The 18,070-nt window shown below is 41.4% G+C and overlaps 1 protein-coding gene across 11 annotated transcripts in view; it reads left to right on the top strand.

Moving 5' to 3' along the window:
• Positions 1-1,140: 1,140 nt before the first annotated feature.
• SLC4A7 (solute carrier family 4 member 7) overlaps positions 1,141-18,070 on the top strand; it is a 61,917-nt gene continuing 44,987 nt past the window's right edge. For 2 of the 11 annotated variants that reach the window (XR_008333018.1, XM_053410568.1), the window contains exons 1-2: positions 1,141-1,587; positions 4,011-4,049. Coding sequence is in view for 7 of the 11 variants with exons in the window: in XM_053410568.1 (XP_053266543.1) it covers positions 1,540-1,587; positions 4,011-4,049 (87 nt within the window). In the remaining 4 variants the exon portion in view is untranslated. Of the gene's footprint in view, positions 1,588-1,890; positions 1,913-3,121; positions 3,144-4,010; positions 4,050-15,463; positions 15,509-18,070 lie in introns of those variants that run through there. The other 9 variants (XM_053410564.1, XM_053410558.1, XM_053410565.1 and 6 more) reach the window with 9 other exon arrangements.

Raw genomic sequence — 18,070 nt, 5'->3', positions numbered from 1 at the left:
AGCACCATGAGATGGAGTAGCAATATTGGAGAAGACAGACAAGTAGGCTGGGCACGTTCCTATAGTAGCCTACTGAGTTGCCATGTTTCAAAAATTGAAAATCAGGACACAAAAGTTGTTGAGCTGTTTGGGCTATTTTTAAAAGGAGAATTGGCAAAAACAACACTGCCAATATGGGTAGCATTACGTCCAGATTTCCCCGGACATTTTATTTTTTGGACGATTTTCGCCCAGGCGCTGCTTCCGACCACAGTGTCCTGGGTATGTCCAGGAAATTCCGGACGTCTGGCAACCTTATATCCAGTGCTTTTTTCTCCTTAAAAAAATGTTTAGGGGTACTCTCATTTTCCCACTCATATTGAAATACTGCCCCTCAATGAGGCCAAACTTAGATTCACAAAATGTTTAGAGGTATGTGTCTCACCAGAAAAAAAAATCACTGCTTATATCTGCACCTTGAAATATCGCTCAGTTGAAAATATCCATATAGGCTTCTTCCTATATGGATGCACTTTTCTGCTGTGTGCATCTGATCCCTTCCTCTCTGAGGCTCAGCTCTGCATGGGGACCTACTGCCCCATTGTGCATCCTACTGCCTGAGGTGGTCGCCTCACTTTGCCTCATGGGTGGGCCGGCCCTGGGCTGAAAACCAAGAGAGTGGATGGAGGACTCAGTGACAGCTTCTTCCGAATACAAACACGCATGTAGGACCACACCATTAGGCTCTTACTCATCCACCGAGTTACTTCAGCTTCCGAAGCAGCCATTTGTTATGGGGGCTGCGGGGAAAACCTAATGATCTCATCCGCCATAGTTGTTTGTGGATTAGGACCGCAGGTTTTATTTTTTTATTTCCCCTCAAGGGGTCCGTTTTAAACACTGTGAAAGCAGGATTGCCTGAGCGGCTTCCAAGGGCCGCGCACAGCGATTCATTCTTCCTCGGGCCACGAAGGGATGTGGTTAAAACGCCCCACACTGCCTCTCAAGCACCGTCGACGCCTATTCAGACAACCCCCTGAAGCAATTTATTTCCCCTCGCTCGATTTCTCTCGTGTTTGTGTGTGTGTTCTGTGTACTCAAGAGGGACTTTTACTTCTAAGCAGCAGCGTGCATGGGGCGGGGACGGGGAGGCAGCGCCGCCCTGCATGAAGGGCTCCCCTTGAGTGAGGAGGAGGAAGGTCGCGCCGTAAATCCCCCTCTGCCTCTGAGGAGAGAGAGAGAGAAGCGAGAGAGCCGCCTCGCCTCTCCGCGTCATCCCTCCGGCCCAGGAGGAGGAGCCGCATTCCCGCGCCGATTGGTCGGCGCTGCTGCCATTCGCGCAGGCGGGCGAGGGGCGCGGCCAAGCGTAGAGCCGGCTCGGCTCCCGGCGAGAGCAAAAAAGGAAGAAAAAAAAAAGCGGCCGGCCGAGTCAGGAGCCTCGTTGTGCCGCCGACGTCGACGACAGAAGAAGGAACAGTGCCGGCTTGTAGTAGTAATAGTAGTACCAGTACTATTATTCCTTCCAGCGCAGCCGCCCTCTCTCCTCCCGAGCCCTGCACCATGGAGGAGGAGCGGTCGGGGGAGCAGATGAGACCGCTACTCACAACGGTAACTGAAGAGCGGCGGGAGGAGGCGGGATGGCAGTTGGCGGTTGCGCGCGAGGGAGGGGGGGACGTGGAGGGAGGCGCTCGCGCCCCTTTATCTCTCCCGCCTTTCCCCTGGGCTGAGGGGCTCGGGCGGCCGTTGCTGCCGCCGCCGCCGCTGCGCCTCTTTGTGGGGGCGGAGCCCCGCCGGGCGCCTCACTGGGCTCCCTGGCTCTGCGACCGGGAAGCGGCGGCAGCGGTGCCGGATTAATGCCCGAGGAGGCGACACAAAGCCAGGCGCTCTTTTCTTTCCGGTCTTGAGTCTCCCCCTCACACACACAAACCGACAGGTGTCAGTCTCTCTCGCCTCCCCTCAGCCCTTCCTTCCACTTCGCGCTTCCTCTCCCCCCCCCTTCATCTCCGCAGCCAAACACTACTAACAACAACAACAACAGGAGCAATACTGTTGTGACACGTGGATGGAATTAAGACTTGAGGGTGTGTGCGGGGGGGGGGCGGGCGGCGACGGTTTTCTTGCTCATGGAAACATTTCGCTTCAGCATCATCTCCGCCGAATGAATCCTCCACTTGGCGCGTGTGAGGAAATGGAGGGAGGCGCGCGTCTCCTTCCTTTCCACAACCAGCTCCTGCTGGTCTGGGCTCATTGCTTTTGTTCAGGCAAGAGCTCTTGATAGGGTGAGGGGTGGGCAGAGAGGGAGAGGGAGGGGGGAGCCTGGTTCTTTGTTCGAAGCTCCCCCCCCCCTCTCCCTCTTACCCTTCTAACATGCTCCCTTCATTCGGGCTGGGAAGTGTCAAACGGGGTAAAGGAGGAGACATAATGGGCAGGCTGCAGCGGGTCAGGGCTGGCCTCTGCTGTCCTATGGGAAATAATAATAATAATAATAATAATAATAATAATATAAAAGGACATGTGTCCTGGGCACAGTGCAGCAGGCGAGGTAGGGGCATCTCCGGTGAGATGCCTTGCTTGCCTTCCGTCCTCCTGCTCCTCTTGACTCCTTTGTGAGTGCAAACACATGGCTAACCCGAAGCAGCTCTTTTGTCCTCAGAGCTCAAGGAAGTGGCAGATAACTCAGCAGTGATTCACTTTACTTCCTTTCATGGCTGGGGGTGAAATGAGGCGCAGTCTGTCTCTTCCCCGGCACCCTACCCTTCCCCGCTTTTTAAAGTGGTACTAGGAAAAAAAGCATTAGTGGTTCATCATGGATTTTTTTTTTGCCCCCTTGCGTTTTAGATGAGTTAGCCAGGATTTTTATTGAGTGTTTCCATGACTTTGTCCTGCTGCTAAGGTTGCGTTCATTCCCAAGGTTCCTTGGGACTGTGCCGGGGCAGATAATCTAGTTTTAAATGGAGATGGAGAGCTCTTCTGATAGCAAACGAAGTTAAGCGAGTGAACAACCTAGTGTAAAAGCTTTCCCTCTACATCTTTTGGCTTGTTCACTGAAGAGTAATATGTATTAGTACCATGTGGCAAACAATTTAAGTACTGGATTTAACTTGATTGCTGCACATTAGGATCTACATCTACAGCAAATTGTTCGATACAATCTATGTAGAAAGGTAGTGGTCTATTTTTTCGTTTTTCGGTAAAACAGTTGTGGTGGACTACATTGTGGGTAGTATTGAACTATGTATTAATTAGAGTATGCCTATTTAAATCAAAGTAAATAAATGTCAAATATGTGGTTTTTGCACACTGGAGGTGGCATAATAAAAAATGCTAACTTGCGCAAAAGACAGTAATAGAAAAAGAGTTATCACTCCTGATCTATGATGAGGGGGAAAAAAGTAGGGCTCCTAAGATCTCTTGGACAAAGAGTCAAGCGTCTTTAGCTTCAGGTTTGCCAACAGCCACAAACAAAGGGGGGGGGAGCCACAGGATTTGTTCCTTTCCTGTGGTTAGTAGATGTCCTTAAATCCAAATACAGTAATGTCTGATCTTTTTGATATTCAGCTGTCACACAGAAGTGACACTTGGAAACCATGCCAGGTTTTTTGCCTGGAGTGTATCTCTAAAAGTTACTTGCCCAGTTGTTTGCCAAGGCTTCTGGTGTGGAAAGACTCCACAGCTATAGCAGTTTTCATTTGGCAGGGGTTCAGGTCTCTCATCTTAGCACTGCTTTCATTTATATACCACCTCTGCCCTCCACCTTGCCTCATCTGAGTGTTGCTTGTAACTAGGGCTAAGTGTCTTGACAGCAGACAAGCAGAATGTTACTCTGGGAAGGGTAGTGTCTAAGAAAGGGAGGATGCATTTGATCCGATTGCTGATTCTGCAGTGGTTCCTTTGACCCTGTGGGTTCTTGCGCTCTTTGGCAATCCTCTCATTATGCTGAGTATGAGTGATCTGTTGCAAATATATTTTGTTTTGTTTTTGGTCATAATAGTTTTTGAGGGAATAATTTTGCATCTTTTGAATTCTTACAGATTACAGAAGGAGACGGTCGTTCCAGCTTCTTGAAGGAGGTGGGGGCCCATTAATCTTTTGAGTAGAGAAACGCATGACTACAAAAATTGAATTGCTACATTTACTTTTAAGATATATTTCTACATAGGAGACTGATATATTCACTGAAAGATGCTAGAGAAGATTGGATTTGGTTTTACAATCATGGAGAGGGTTAATGGTCCCTGTTCTCATAAGCTTACATAGATTGTGGTCTGCCTAGTTCTCTTTTCCTGTCTAGGAAGAAAAGAGAACTCATTTATTTTAATATGAAAGTGTTTTTATAATGAAACGGATGTAGACCTGTGCGTATTTCCTTTTTGCAACAATTAGCTCTTCAGCTACGTGTAGTTCTAGAATGTTCAATTGCACCTACTTTTTTGCTTTGTGGCAATGATTTTTGATCAGGCCTTTTTTACCATTTACAGTTTGAAGCACCATATACTATATAGGTTTTCTGAACCTATCTGGAGGCTTTCACAGTAGTATTACAAGTACTAATAATATTTCACAGGTAATATTAACCATTCTTCTCAGGCAACCTTTCTATGGAATATGCCAGCAATTAGGATTTAATGTTTTGCTAGAGGTTGGATCTGTGTTGATCTGCTGATGAAGCGTCTTGCATGCTAACTTTTTGGAGGGTTTCCTATCGACTAATATGAAAATTCCTTGAAAGTAAAAGACAACATCACATTTTATCCGGCACTTATGATAAATCATTAAGTGTGAATGCCCTAGGAAGACAAGCAAATCTTACTGCACCTTATACATATGTAGGATCCTGCATATTATAATCTACACATCTATAGCATCCTGAGTGCTTCTCAGAAATCTGTTCTTGGAAATCTGGAAGGGTATTTTTGGAACAGTTGAAATGAGCCTACAGCTGCCTACAGTATCTGTTGAGGGTCATATAATCAATCTTAAACTAACCAATCCACTAAAATAGCTTTAATTATTTATTACTATTCTCTTCTGCACTGATGATTCATGTAGGTGATCCGTGTGTATAGTTGCAATTAGCTGTACCAGGTGGCTATTGGATATGAGAGAAAGGGGTGAACTTCACCCCATGTCCTACTAGTAAGCACAGCACTCACCTCCTTTTGAGTTACCTGAAGTAGGTGGAACAAGAAAGGATGAACATGCTGGAAAGAGGGTTCCTCTCTTTGCTTGCATGCTAATCTATTTTCTGTTCCATTGGAGATTAAGAAGATGAAAGGAACTAATAAATGAACTAGATAATTTCCTAGCATTTAATGAGCCTGAGATAAGGATGGAATTCTTCAGATTCTAATGTAGAACATTTCCCTCTGGTTTGATCCAACACAATTACCATTTAATATTTCAAAAAGTCATGACTGCCTTTATATAGCTGTCTAAAAATGCAGTACTGAAATCTAATAAATGCCAGACTATCCTAAAAAGGCAAGGAACTATATGTATTTGTGCAGTGCTATTTAGTTCTTGTTTATACAACTGAATATAGCTGGAATAGTCCCCCCCCCCAAAATGATGAAAATACATTGGGTGAAATATTTTCTACCTGCTATTGCTCTGACTTTCCTGTATATGCATATTGTGCCTTGTGTTTTATTTTGTTAGCTAATAGTGGGACTGTGCATAGGATTTCACAGACGTGTGTGCCAGAAAAAAATGTCTTAACTCAAAATAGCTTGTACATATGGGTTCCTGCTATAGAATTACACAAACTTGTCACCTGATGGCATTGTCCTTCATAAATCACATTCAGTCATTACTCCGTTATGAGGTTGGTTCTTCATCATTCTCACAGGAGTTAAGTATTTTGGCTTAAAACATTTGGTTGCAATGTTGTCATATTTTTTGTTGTTGTTCTTTTTATTGACTCTTCCAAAAGCCAGCTAAATTGAGGTTATGTACTTCGTTTGCAATAACAAATCTACTTGATTAGCCTGCTTCTAAACTAGTGAAAATAAGAAAGGGTATTAGCTGAGGACTTAATCAAGACACCTTTTGAACGAAACATTTTGCTAAGCCGAATTTCATGGTTCCTGACAATAACTTTATTTTGCACCTTGAGTGAGTTTTAGCTAACCTTGTAAGTAATTGTACACACAATTCTAGATAATATGCAGCTCTATAAAATAGCCTGAAGTGTAAGAATAGGATTACAAATCCACATATGACACTGTGTGCATTGGTTTTATCTTGCTCAAGAGTTAGCAGATAGCCCACTGAAAATAATGACAAAACTTAATATTGATTTTGATGGCCTAGGTCTAGGACTACACTGAAGAGAATCATGTGATGGATTATTTTATGGTGCATAGAAGCTCTTATCTTAATAGAAGCAGGATAGATTAAAAAAAAATCCTCAAATGAGATGCAGAGAAGAGAGGGGAATTAAGAAGGCTAATGCCAGGGAAGCCCTAAGAGGAGAGGCAGAGGAGAATAATAGCATCATCAATTCATTCAAATTCAGTAGATAGGTCAAGGAGTTTTTTCTAATATAAGACTCTCATATAAGCACCCACCTAGCATTTGAGACTTTCTGATGACGACCTGATCTTTATTACATCCCATGGGGATTCTAAATTACCGGTAGTCCCTGCTAGGACAAGGCCTAATGCTCTGAAGTTCTCTTGATAGAGGTGTATAGCTGCTTCCTTCTGCCTTTCTGAAAATATAAACTTCCTTTTTGAGAATCTTTGAGAATTATTTCTTGCCTACAAAATTATTTGTTGTGTGTCTGTGTTTGCCTTAATTTTGTTGATGATGGAGGGCTGGGGGGTGGGGAACTGATGGGACATGCAAAATAAGAAAGAATTTCTTAGGTGAAGGACCAGGTCTTGCATAAAATGGTTAGAAACTATTTGACCTGCCTAGTAAGATTCTGACAAGAGGTAGCTTGGTACAGTTCAGCTGCTGAAAACCTTCTACTTCTGCCATTTCTGACGGGTAATTTTGAGATGTGTTCTTGTTGTCCCCCCCACCCCATCTCCTTTTTAAAATGAAGGCTGGGAATGTCAGCTCAGGACTTCTAACATATTTGAATATGCAGTTTACAAAAACTTCCAAATAATGATATATCTCACTTCAAGTTGAAACATAGTTTAGAGGTGCCTCTGCTTCAGTGAGAATTTTTGTTGTTTATGGTTTAGTTTGCTTTTACAAATATAGGATGTTCTGTTGCAGAGGCACTAGAGGGCACTGCTCTCATATCTTGGTTAAGAGAAATCCTGTGTTACGAAAATACACATAATATGTGGAAAGCCAGTGAGGGCTTCATTTATAACATTTTAGGCTGTAATTTTATACATAATTACCTGGGAATAAGCCCCATTGAACTCAGTTGGAGGTTTTAGATGAGCTGAGATGTAAGTAGTGAAGAAAGAAGAAATCATGAAGGAAGAATATACACAAATAGCCAAGGTAAGATGGACCAGAGCTCAGAATGAGCTCAGCCTTGCAAGAAAGGTTAGAACATGGGTAGGCAAACTAAAGGCCCAGGGGCCGGATCTGGCCCAATCGCCTTCTAAATCTGGCACGCAGATGGTCTGGGAATCAGTGTGTTTATACATGAATAGAATGTGCCCTTTTATTAAAAATGCATCTCTGGGTTATTTGTGGGGCATAGGAATTCGTTCCCGCCCCCCCAGTATAGTCCGGCCCCCCACAAGGTCTGAGGGACAGTGGACTGGCCCCCTGCTGAAAAAGTTTGCTGACCCCTGGGTTAGAAATAAAAAAGTTTGTGTGGCTATGTTCAAAGCAAGAGGAAGAACAATCAAGTAGTAGGTCCCTTGCTTGGAGAAGATGGGGAAATTGTCACTAACTCGTTATCTTTGAAAAACTGACAAGTGGGGTGCCTCAGGGTTCTGTCCTAGGCCTGTTGTTGTTCAAATTCGTTATAAACAACTTGGATGAAGGAATTGAGGGGTGCTCATCAAATTTGCAGATGACACCAAACTAGGAGGGTAGCCAAAGCCGCTGAAGACATTATCTGGATTCAAGATGACCTTAACAGACTGGAGAACTGGGCCAAAATGACAGATGTCAGGTTCTACACTTAGGCAGGAAGAACCAGCTGCAAAAATATAAAATGGAGGTAGGTCCCTTCCAACTCTGTGATTCTGTGACATCTGGTTTACCAGTAGGACTTGTGAAAAGGATCTAGGGGTCTTAGTAGATCACAAGTTTAACATGAGTCTATAGTATGATGCTGCAACAACAACAACAACAAAACTAATGTTATTTTAAGCTGCATCAACAGAAGTATAGTGTCCTGACCAAGAGAAATAATAGTCCTGCTCTATTCTGCCTTGGTCAAACAGACCATACCTGGAGTACAGTCTCCAGTTTTGGGCACTACGATTTAAGAAGGATATTGACAAGCTGGAATGTGTGCAGAGGAGGTTGACCAAGATAATCAAGAGTCTGGAAACCAAGCCTTATGAGGAACAGTTGAGGGAGTTGGATCTGTTTAGCTTGGTAAAGAGGAGACTCAGAACATATATGATAGCAACCTTCAAGTATCTAAAGGGCAGTCACATGGAGGATTGAGTGTTTTCTCCTGTTCTGGAGGCTAGGACCCGAAATAATAGATTCAAGTTACAAGAATATACATTCTGACTAAACATAAGGAACAGGAAGAACTTTCTGTCACTAAGAGCTGTTCGACAGTAGAACAGCCTCCCATGAGAAGTGGTGGACTCTTCATCCTTGGAGGTTTTTAAGCAGAGGCCGGATGGCCATCTGTCATGTATGATTTAGTTGAGATTCCTGCATAGGGGGTTGGACTAGATGACCCTCAGGGATCCCTTCCAGCTCTACAGTTCTGTGAGTCTCTGATTTGACTTCTGAGTACAGTCGTTTCTCCCTTTGCGTCTGGGATCTGTTCCGGAGCCCTGGATGCTCAACGAAAGGGACACTCAACAAAGTGCTGCTCTGCGCATGCGCGAAGCGTGATTTAGCACTTCAACGCATGCGGCAAACCCGGAAGTACCCAGTTTCGGTACTTCCGGGTTTGCCACGGACGTTGGACGAAGTGGACCCTAAACGGGACGGACTCAAAACGAGGTACCACTGTAGATGTGTCAGATTACACTGCACACTTGGCACTCCTGAAGCTAGTATCTTGGTCATGGCAATAAGCCATACTTGTGAATAGATACAGCTATTCTTTTCTTCATATATAAAGGCTTCAGCATGTTGTGGGGTACTTAAAGTGTGTGGGGACAAGATACATGGATCATACTTCAACTACAAATAAAACTTAACTAGTTTGACATCTATGGAAATTGGAAGTGCACTTGTGCTAATAGCAGAAAGGGTGCTGCAACAGGTAATGAACCTAGGCAGTGATGTAGTTAGCACAGAAAGCCAAACCATGACTTAGCATGAATGAAAATACATGCAGGTTGTTGGAGCAAAGTTTGCAGCCACAGTGCTTGTTCTGAGCCATGATTTGTCTTAGCATTGTGTTCAAACCCAGGCTTGTGGTTTGTGCCTTCAGACAAACTCCAAGTGATAAGGCAAGAACAAACCTTTGTTACAGCTTGTGACTTGCTTGTCTCACTCCCAACATTCAGGTGCAATGCTTTACCAAACCATGGCTTTTCCCTGGGTAGCATGAGAGCAGAACGGCTGAGCGCAGAACACCTGAGTGAGGAGCAATAGAGCTTTGATCTTTGCTTGAGCAACCTGCACATTACTGCCAAACCCTGGTTTAGCTTAGTGTTAAGTGCAAGTGGGGTCATTGTGTTCTTTAAAATATCTGCTTGTGTATAAAATATGTGTTTGGAATGTGACTGGAAGCATGTCACAGGCATTCAAATAGCTTTTGTATAATGATTCCAAATTATTACTTGCTTCTTTGTTTCTGGTACATATGGATGCGTGGTGGTTCCTCTTCAGACTGTAGAGTTAAGTGTTGATAGCAAAAATAAGGTGATTTAAAAATATTGCTTGATACTAATTCTTCATGAGCAATGGGATTCAATAGAATATTTAATACAGTGATGAACAGCATATGCAGTATTCTGGATTCAAAATATATTGAAATAAAGTCTCAAGGCTTGCTTCATATGATCTTCTAATGAGAGACCATTTATATGAATGTGAAAGTGTGTGTTTGTAATCAAGAAAAGAGGAATGCCTTGCTTCCATAGGTGGTCAGAATATCAGCAGGGTAAAAGATGCTTATTCTTGAGGCTAGCTTTATGTTGCCAGGAGATTGAGAAAAGGAGCAGCTGACATTATCTGACAGCTCTGATGATCTTCTTAAGAAAATAATTTATTGTTTGCTCTTTGAATAATCACTTTTGTCTAGTCAGGGGAGATTGTAGGAGCAATTAAGAATTACACTCTGTTCAAATTTTGAATGTCTGGTGAATGCATTTAGTTCATATGACAATTTGTATGACATTTAGATTAGTGCACAAAAGAACATGCTTGAAATTGAGGTGTAGAGTTGTACTCTGATTCAGAGGAAAGCTTGGGATATACTATCAGCCATACTTCAGAGGAACACGTTGTGAGTTGAGTTCTCTTTATTTTTATTGAGTGTAAAGCTAAAGTGGCACAGGCCTATGCTAAACAGAGTCTATTCCTAACTCCTGAAGTAGTAGTAGCTTAGTACAGTATGTTCTGTCACAGTGATGAAAGGAGGACCAAGCTGGAAATGCCAAAAAAGTGCTTCTGCTGATTGACCTAGTTCTATAAGAACAAAATCTATTTGTTTCACTCTTTGTTGAGACTTGATGCATTCAGTGTATCTGCACTATCTTTCTTCAAGTCACACTGCTGCTAGTGTTCACTTAAATTAATCATCTGTAATGGAATCTACTTAAGCAGCGTTTTGGAAACTGCAAGCTGCTTAGTGTAGTGAAAAATAGACTCTTAAAATCAGATTATATGATATGCAATTTCTAATTACTCTTGGCTATTACTCTTGCCTATATTTGAATACCCTAGACAAGGCAGTGGCATGTTTTGAATTGAAGGACAATGGTTCTTCCCCCACTTCCCTCTCCAGTTCAAGAGACACTAAAATCAATTTAGCGGGTATATCAGACCTTTTACAAATCTAATTATATGCTGCTAAACAGCAAGGGCCCCAAAGGCCAAAATGGAAATTTTTACATATTTCACTCACTAGAGCTTGCGTAGTTAATTATATAGCTGTTCTTGCTCACACACTTGTCAGTCTCTGATTATAGTGACCACCAGCCATTTGAAATTAATTTTGTATTATTTGCCTATAGGGATGGGGTTGGTCCTGTGTCATTCTGTCTGACAACCAAATTCCTATTTACCTAGTACTGGCCCACATGGAAAAGAATGGACCCTTAGTTCCATTTTCCTACCTATAGAGCTGGTAATGGTCCTGTGTCATTCTGTCTGTCAGTCTATTTACCTAGTACCAGCCAACTTACTAAAGAATGGACCTTTGGTTTCTGATTTATGAATTACATATTGGGAAATGTTCTTTATAATGTCCCCAAGGCCATCAATAGTATATATATTTTTACAATGTTGGAAATAATTCCTGTGCATGTGCTATTTGATTAATACTTTCATTTGACTTCATAGTTGGTGAGTCTACCCACCCAGTATTTAAAAACTGAAATGTGTAAAATCATTTCTTTCATAAAGGAAATGCAAGCACTGGCAGTGTACAGGGATGAATTGTCAATCCCCATTCAGCCATGAAGCTCACTTGGTGACCATGGGCAAGCCACTGCCTCTCAGCCTACCCTACTTCAAAGGGTTCTGGTGGGGATTAAGTGAGGTGGGGAGGTCCTTGTATGCTACCTTGTGGTCCTTGGAGAAAAAGGTGCGACATAAATGCAACAAACAAATAAGAATTTTGTTGTTCATCAAATGTACCTGCTAATGTTTAGAACAATACCTTGCAACATGAAGGTATTTCATATATTTCAAAAACTTGAGTAAAGCAAAACAAAACTCACAAAAATAGTGTATTAGTAGAAACATATGTTTGAAAATAAGCGGTTCAACACATTGCATTTCATTTATAAACTATATATCACATTTACCACTCTACTCTTGTACTGTATATCAATATTGGCATATATTAAAGACTGGACAAAAATGAGCAACATTTCCCAAAAGTCAGTTACCCTGTTTGAAATATTCCTTCTGTTATTGTTTTAGCACTTTTTAAATACTTGTTTTCAAGAACCTTCACTCTCAGGTTCAGAAGTTCATACTGGGATAATTTTGGGAGATAAGTATAAGCAGATAAGAATAAAAGTGTGCAAGTCAACTTACTATGGTTGGCAGTGGTAACAACACAATTATTCCATTAAATGAGCACAGCAATGTCATGTGGACCTAGCTTTCAAAAACAGTCTTTTCCCTCGGTTTGAAAATTGTCTGAATGCCTTGGCCCTTCTGTCATTTCCTTTACTCTGTGGCATAACAAATGATCGGTTTGTGAACAGCTATGAGGACTGTATGTGGATCAGTAGAGGACTTCAGAACCAGGCTTTTTGATTCTTCCTATCATGCCTGTATTGTTTTGTGACAGTCTTAAAAGCTTTATTCTCTCTGGGGGTTTTTTTTTTGAGGAGATGGAGAAGTAGTTGCTGCAGTACCACATTGGTCTAGGTAGAAGTAGGAGGAAAGTGATATTTGAAGGCTTTCAACAAAAATAATTCTCACATCTGTAGGAACGTATGAAAGACTGAGCATTCACTTGACAAACACAAACCAATGTTCAGCACTGCTGCTGAATTTTTCTGACATTGTCCAGAATGTGTGTCACCTTGTGAAGGTATATGTGTGCCTCTGTGTGTTCAACCCACCCCACTCCACTCCTTTGAAAGCTGATGATGTACCATCATTCAGTTTATTAGCTGATATTATAGTATCTAAAAACTCTTATTTTTAAGGGAATTCACCATTTGTTTTAAGTTTGACAATAGATATTTGCTCACGTGTGCACACACACACACACATAGATATACTTTTGTATATCATTTTGGGATATAATTTTTTTGAAGTGGTTTGTAAGTATTATAAACAATAATTAAACAGCCCCAACTGTAAAGGTTACCTCATACTTCTCAGCCTTGCATTACTGTATATTTATGTGTGGTATAGCAAATGTGCAGATTTGAAATTTGGCTTTATAAAAAATGCACTTGTTAAACAGCTATCCTTTTTCAGTGTAGCCTTTTAAGGCTGTGTTTATAAAATGTTCCATTCTATTTTAGGAATCTAGTTTAAGAACCAGGTATTAATTATATAAGAACCTGGTCCTTGGTTAACATTATGGTTACTTCTTGTTTTGCATTTGGTCCTTAAAATAAAAAATGTGGCAGAGCAGCCTTTAAACTAATAGGGTGGGGGCCATTCCATTCCAGGGATGAGGAGTAAAATGTTTATCATTTTTCAAATGGAGGATGGGTGCAGTGAGGTATTGAGAAAGCAGGGGCACATGCTAACTATTAGAGAAGCAAAGGCACCATAGGGTAAAACCCATATTCCAAAGACCAAACACACTAGTTACGGGTGTTGATATGCTACTGCTAGAAGCCTGTGAGCCAAAATGAACATTAGCTAGAGTCCTTGGTTTTGAGAGAAGAGCATAGCTATAATGGACATAAGGGAAACTTGGTGGACTGGAAAAAAAACAACCTGTTAGACCTGGTTATCGCTGTTAAAAAGTATATAGGAAAGACAGGGAAGGTTGTGCTGGAGGTGCTGTAATCCCATACCTCAAAGAGGGCATAAAGTCCAGCAAGATAGAAATCCTCAAAAGGGCAGACTCCACAGAGTTGCTGTGGGTGGAAACACCAGGCCCAAAGAATAATTAGTACTATTGTCCAGTGAACAAAACACCCAGGTTGATCTTGATAATGAAATCAAGAAGGCATGAAAAATAGGATGTAATGTAGTAATAAGTGACTTCAAATACTCTAACGTAGACTGGCTACATGTGTCCCAGTCATGACAAAGAGATGAAAATTTCTTGATATCCTAAATCATTGTGACCTAGAATAGTTTCTCATGGAACCAGTCAGTGACCCTGGACTTAATCTTAAATGACACTGAGGACCTGGTGTGGGATGTAAGTGTTGCTAAACCAATTAGGAGCAGTGGCCATAATGCTATGAAATTCAACACACACACACACACACACACACACAAAATTGTTTGCTATATAAATATTTAAAAGGCTTGTTTTTTACAGTAACATGTTTTAAATATTTTTTTGGGAGCTGCCCAGAGTAGTTGGGCCAGCCTGGTCAGATGGGCAGCATATAAATAATATATATATATATATATATATATATATATATATATATATATATATATAAAAAAAATCATTTCATTCATCGCCATTTTATAGAGGTAGTGAAGTCCACCAAGTTGGATGCCTTTGAAACTTGATTAGGTCAAAACCATGAAAGGTATGGCTGTCATTGGTTTCTAGCCATTTTGACTATGTTCTGCCTCCATTGTCAGAAGCAATATGCCTCTGATTACCAGTTGCTGGTAATCTCAGATGGGCAGAGTGCTGTTGCGCTGATGTCCTGCTTGTGGACTTCCTATAGACATCTGATTGGCTACTATAAGAATTGGATGCCAGCCTTTGGCCACATCCATCAGAGCTCTTATGTTCTTAAACTCTGGGGTAAGAAAGTGTATTGTTAAGAAGACCAACATTAGTTATAAACCACAATTTTGGTTTCTTACATAACGACAGGATAGTTTTTAGCAAAGTCCTCTTCCTGTCTACGTGGGAGGAGGAAAGGGGAGGGGGGAGCACAGAAGCCTGCTCATGTATCAATCACATGGTTTAGTGTTATGTGCAAACTAAACATATGTATGTAGGAACTTGTACCTTATATTTCGTTCCTTAGAAGCTATAGTTTTAAAAATGATTCTTGGCATCTGCTCCGTAAAGGGAATTGATCTTCCTTCCCCCACCCTCCCACCTGCAGTACTTTTTATAGATCCCCAAGAGAGCTTTTCAGCCTCAACGTAACTAGAAAATTGGCTTTTATGAATATATAAATGTGTACAGTGTTTGAGACCTTTTTTAGTTTGGGGATTTGAGTCAAACACAGTGACGATGAAACCTTGGGCCTTAACAGCAAAACATTCATATTGCAGGCCGTTTTTAGCTACTGCTGTAGCTAAACGTTAAGTCACAAACCACATAGTTTCAATTCCTTTTTTGGTGTTCCCTTGGTGGGAATTGAAGGCATGCCATGTTCCTCAATTCTGTTATTATGTGACCTGTGCTGGATGTAGTTACTGGCCTGGAAGACTAAGTATCTTTACAAGATAACTGGCTGCAACAGAGTGATTTATACAGCTGTACATCTGTGTTGGCTGCACTGTTATAAAGTAGTTATGTGTGGTCTGGTTTCTTGAGGCTCATAGCACTGCAAACTTGCACAAGGGCATTCTCCATTTCTTCAGCATCAGCATGGAAGGAACACATATAGACAAGGAGCTGGTAAATACTTCTTTCAAAGAAATAACATTTTAAAGTGGCTAGAACAGAACTCATGATAGTCATGATAGTATGTCAGATTGCGTAATTGTCTTGAAAACCTTTGTAATATCAATACACATACAAATTTAGCTATATAGGCTTCTTATAAACTCCTTTAGCTTTATAACGTGTGTGACTGAAACCTTTGACTCAAATACAATTAATAGTACTACTTACTAACTCATTTCTTTAGAGAGGGCAGATTTTTTTCAGGATTAATGTATGTTAGGAAATTGTACTAAAATGTGTTAAAAGTAGTGTATTGTGAAATTACAGCTTTCTTGTCTAAACATACCTTCCACGAAACTTTCTTAGCACCCTTCTCTCCTTTATGCACCATATTATAACAATTTTTGTTAGGTCTGTAGTAAACTTTTGACTATGTAAGATTCTTGGGCAGGTCATCTGTACATAATCAGGATTAGAAGCTCATCAGCATTCTTTGTGAAACTAGTCTCATAGGTCTTTTTCTCAGTATCATGTTCAGTAGAGGATAACTATTTAATTGGAAAACAGTATGGTTTAAAGTTAGTGAGAAAAAGCTTCCTGAGTTCAATATTTGATAGAAGTTGCAGAACATGCCTAAATAGCTTTACTTAAGTGACTTATCAATATGGAGGTATCCAACATTTAAAAAACATGTCTGATTCCAGTAGTCTCCTGGGCTTCACTTTTCATTCCCCACTTATCATTCTGTTTTGCTATCTTCTAAGAATATATCTTGCTGTAGTAGATAATGTGGTTGCTAACTTGGATATTGATTTAGTATGATTTAAGTCTAACCCTTCGTCATGTTAAAAGATTTTCCATGTGGCTGCATGTAAAGAAAATATGTTTGAGAATCTTAGAAAGCTTCTCAGTGGTATATCAGCTTTTGTTACATGAAGATTGTAATATAAAATCAGGTAAAGTCTGTCCATATTTGTAAGGTGTTTTTTTTAATGTTTCTGCTCGTGCACTGGATGATAGAAAGGTGGTCTTTAAGTTTTAGGCTGCCATCCTAACCCCAACCCTGCCTGCCAGTGGAGCCTTGTGTAGTGGTAAAGCCACTACCACATCCGCTACCCAGCCACTTGTCGGGGGGGGGGCAGGGCTGGTGGCAGCAGCCGCAGCAGCATGATTGGGCTTGATACTTGCCAGCAAGAGCCATGAAAACAGCTTGTAATCCAGTTCATTCCAGGCCAGCACAGCCCTGCCTCCTCCCTGCCCTTGTTTCATGCCGTTCTGTTACGAGTGTGTACATGGATCCGCATGTGCACAGCCAGCACTCATGTTCACTGCTGAGAGCTTTAGGATCTTTTCCTGGAGTTATAACGTGTGCTTGTTATGGATGTGCTTTAACCCTTAATCTTATGCCCACAAGAAGCTGTCACTCAAAGAAATGAAGCTTGGTTTATTATATAAAACAGGAGCAACAGAATATATGAAACTGTTGCTTAGACAGCAAAGTTACAGACTAAGCAGGTAGCAAAGTGCATTACATACACACCTTAATTAAAGAGTAAAAGATTCCCTAACTATTGTAAAAGCCCTACAGAAGCTGCCATAAACCTACACTAGAAAGAGTGGGGAAATGAAAGTATACTTGTCCTTAAAATGAAGCAGCAGTGTGTTGAGACCTGGGGAGCGCTGGTTAAGTTCTATCCTGTTGGAGCTATGAGGGCCAAGGCATACTAGTGGAGAGGGAAAGGGTCTGTGAAATGATTGATTCCTACCATTTCCATAATCTCTTCCAGACTTTCCTGCCTAGTTCTCACCTTGCCCATCTTTGGTCATCCTGTTCCTGTTTGCTTAACAAAAGGGTGAAAGACTTTGATGGTATCTGCACCTGCCCATCTCTGCCTGCCATCTGCCTTTAAATCACCTTACCATTGTGGGGATGGATCTCACTGAGGAGTTGAGTATCATGTACTTGAAAACAAAATTTGCATGTGTTAATCTTCTGGTCAGATGTGGGTGAAGGCAGGATATGCCCAAAATGCATTTCAGCAGGAGGCTGGAGTCCTGGCTTTTTCCATGGTCACCAAAGCTCATCATGAAGGGTCTTGTGTCATAGTAGAGTTCTGTCAATCTTATACTTAAGTCATGGTCTGCTGAGATAAACCATATTGTAAATTCAGATTAACACACACCTCCTTACATTTCCACTGGTGAATAACCCTCCAGCATGCATTGTGGCCACCTGTTCAGCAGATTTTCTTCTGAGTCCAAACCCCTTACTGCCTGGCATAATGGGATGGGGGTGGATTGCCATGCCTTAAATACAAGTGTGTAAAAGTGTGTACTTGCTGATTTCTGCTGTCATAACATATACCCTGGTGAAATCCCTGTCAAATATAAACATGTACAGGTATCTGATGAATTGGCCTTAAGTGTAATGCTACTTTTTGCCTTTAATGTAGGTAGTTTAGTGTGCATTTTTCACAAAGCAAAAATATTACGACAACTTTAGTTTTACAGTACATTACACATCTGTTAGATGAGCATTTTTTCAGCTGACAGCATTAGTTCAATTAAAAGTTG

Source organism: Podarcis raffonei, chromosome 12 (genome assembly GCF_027172205.1).
Source record: "Podarcis raffonei isolate rPodRaf1 chromosome 12, rPodRaf1.pri, whole genome shotgun sequence".
In the NCBI taxonomy this organism is placed as follows: Eukaryota; Metazoa; Chordata; class Lepidosauria; order Squamata; family Lacertidae; genus Podarcis; species Podarcis raffonei.
The sequence above is the reverse complement of the archived record's forward strand: the minus strand, read 5'-3'. Positions and strand labels throughout refer to the sequence as shown.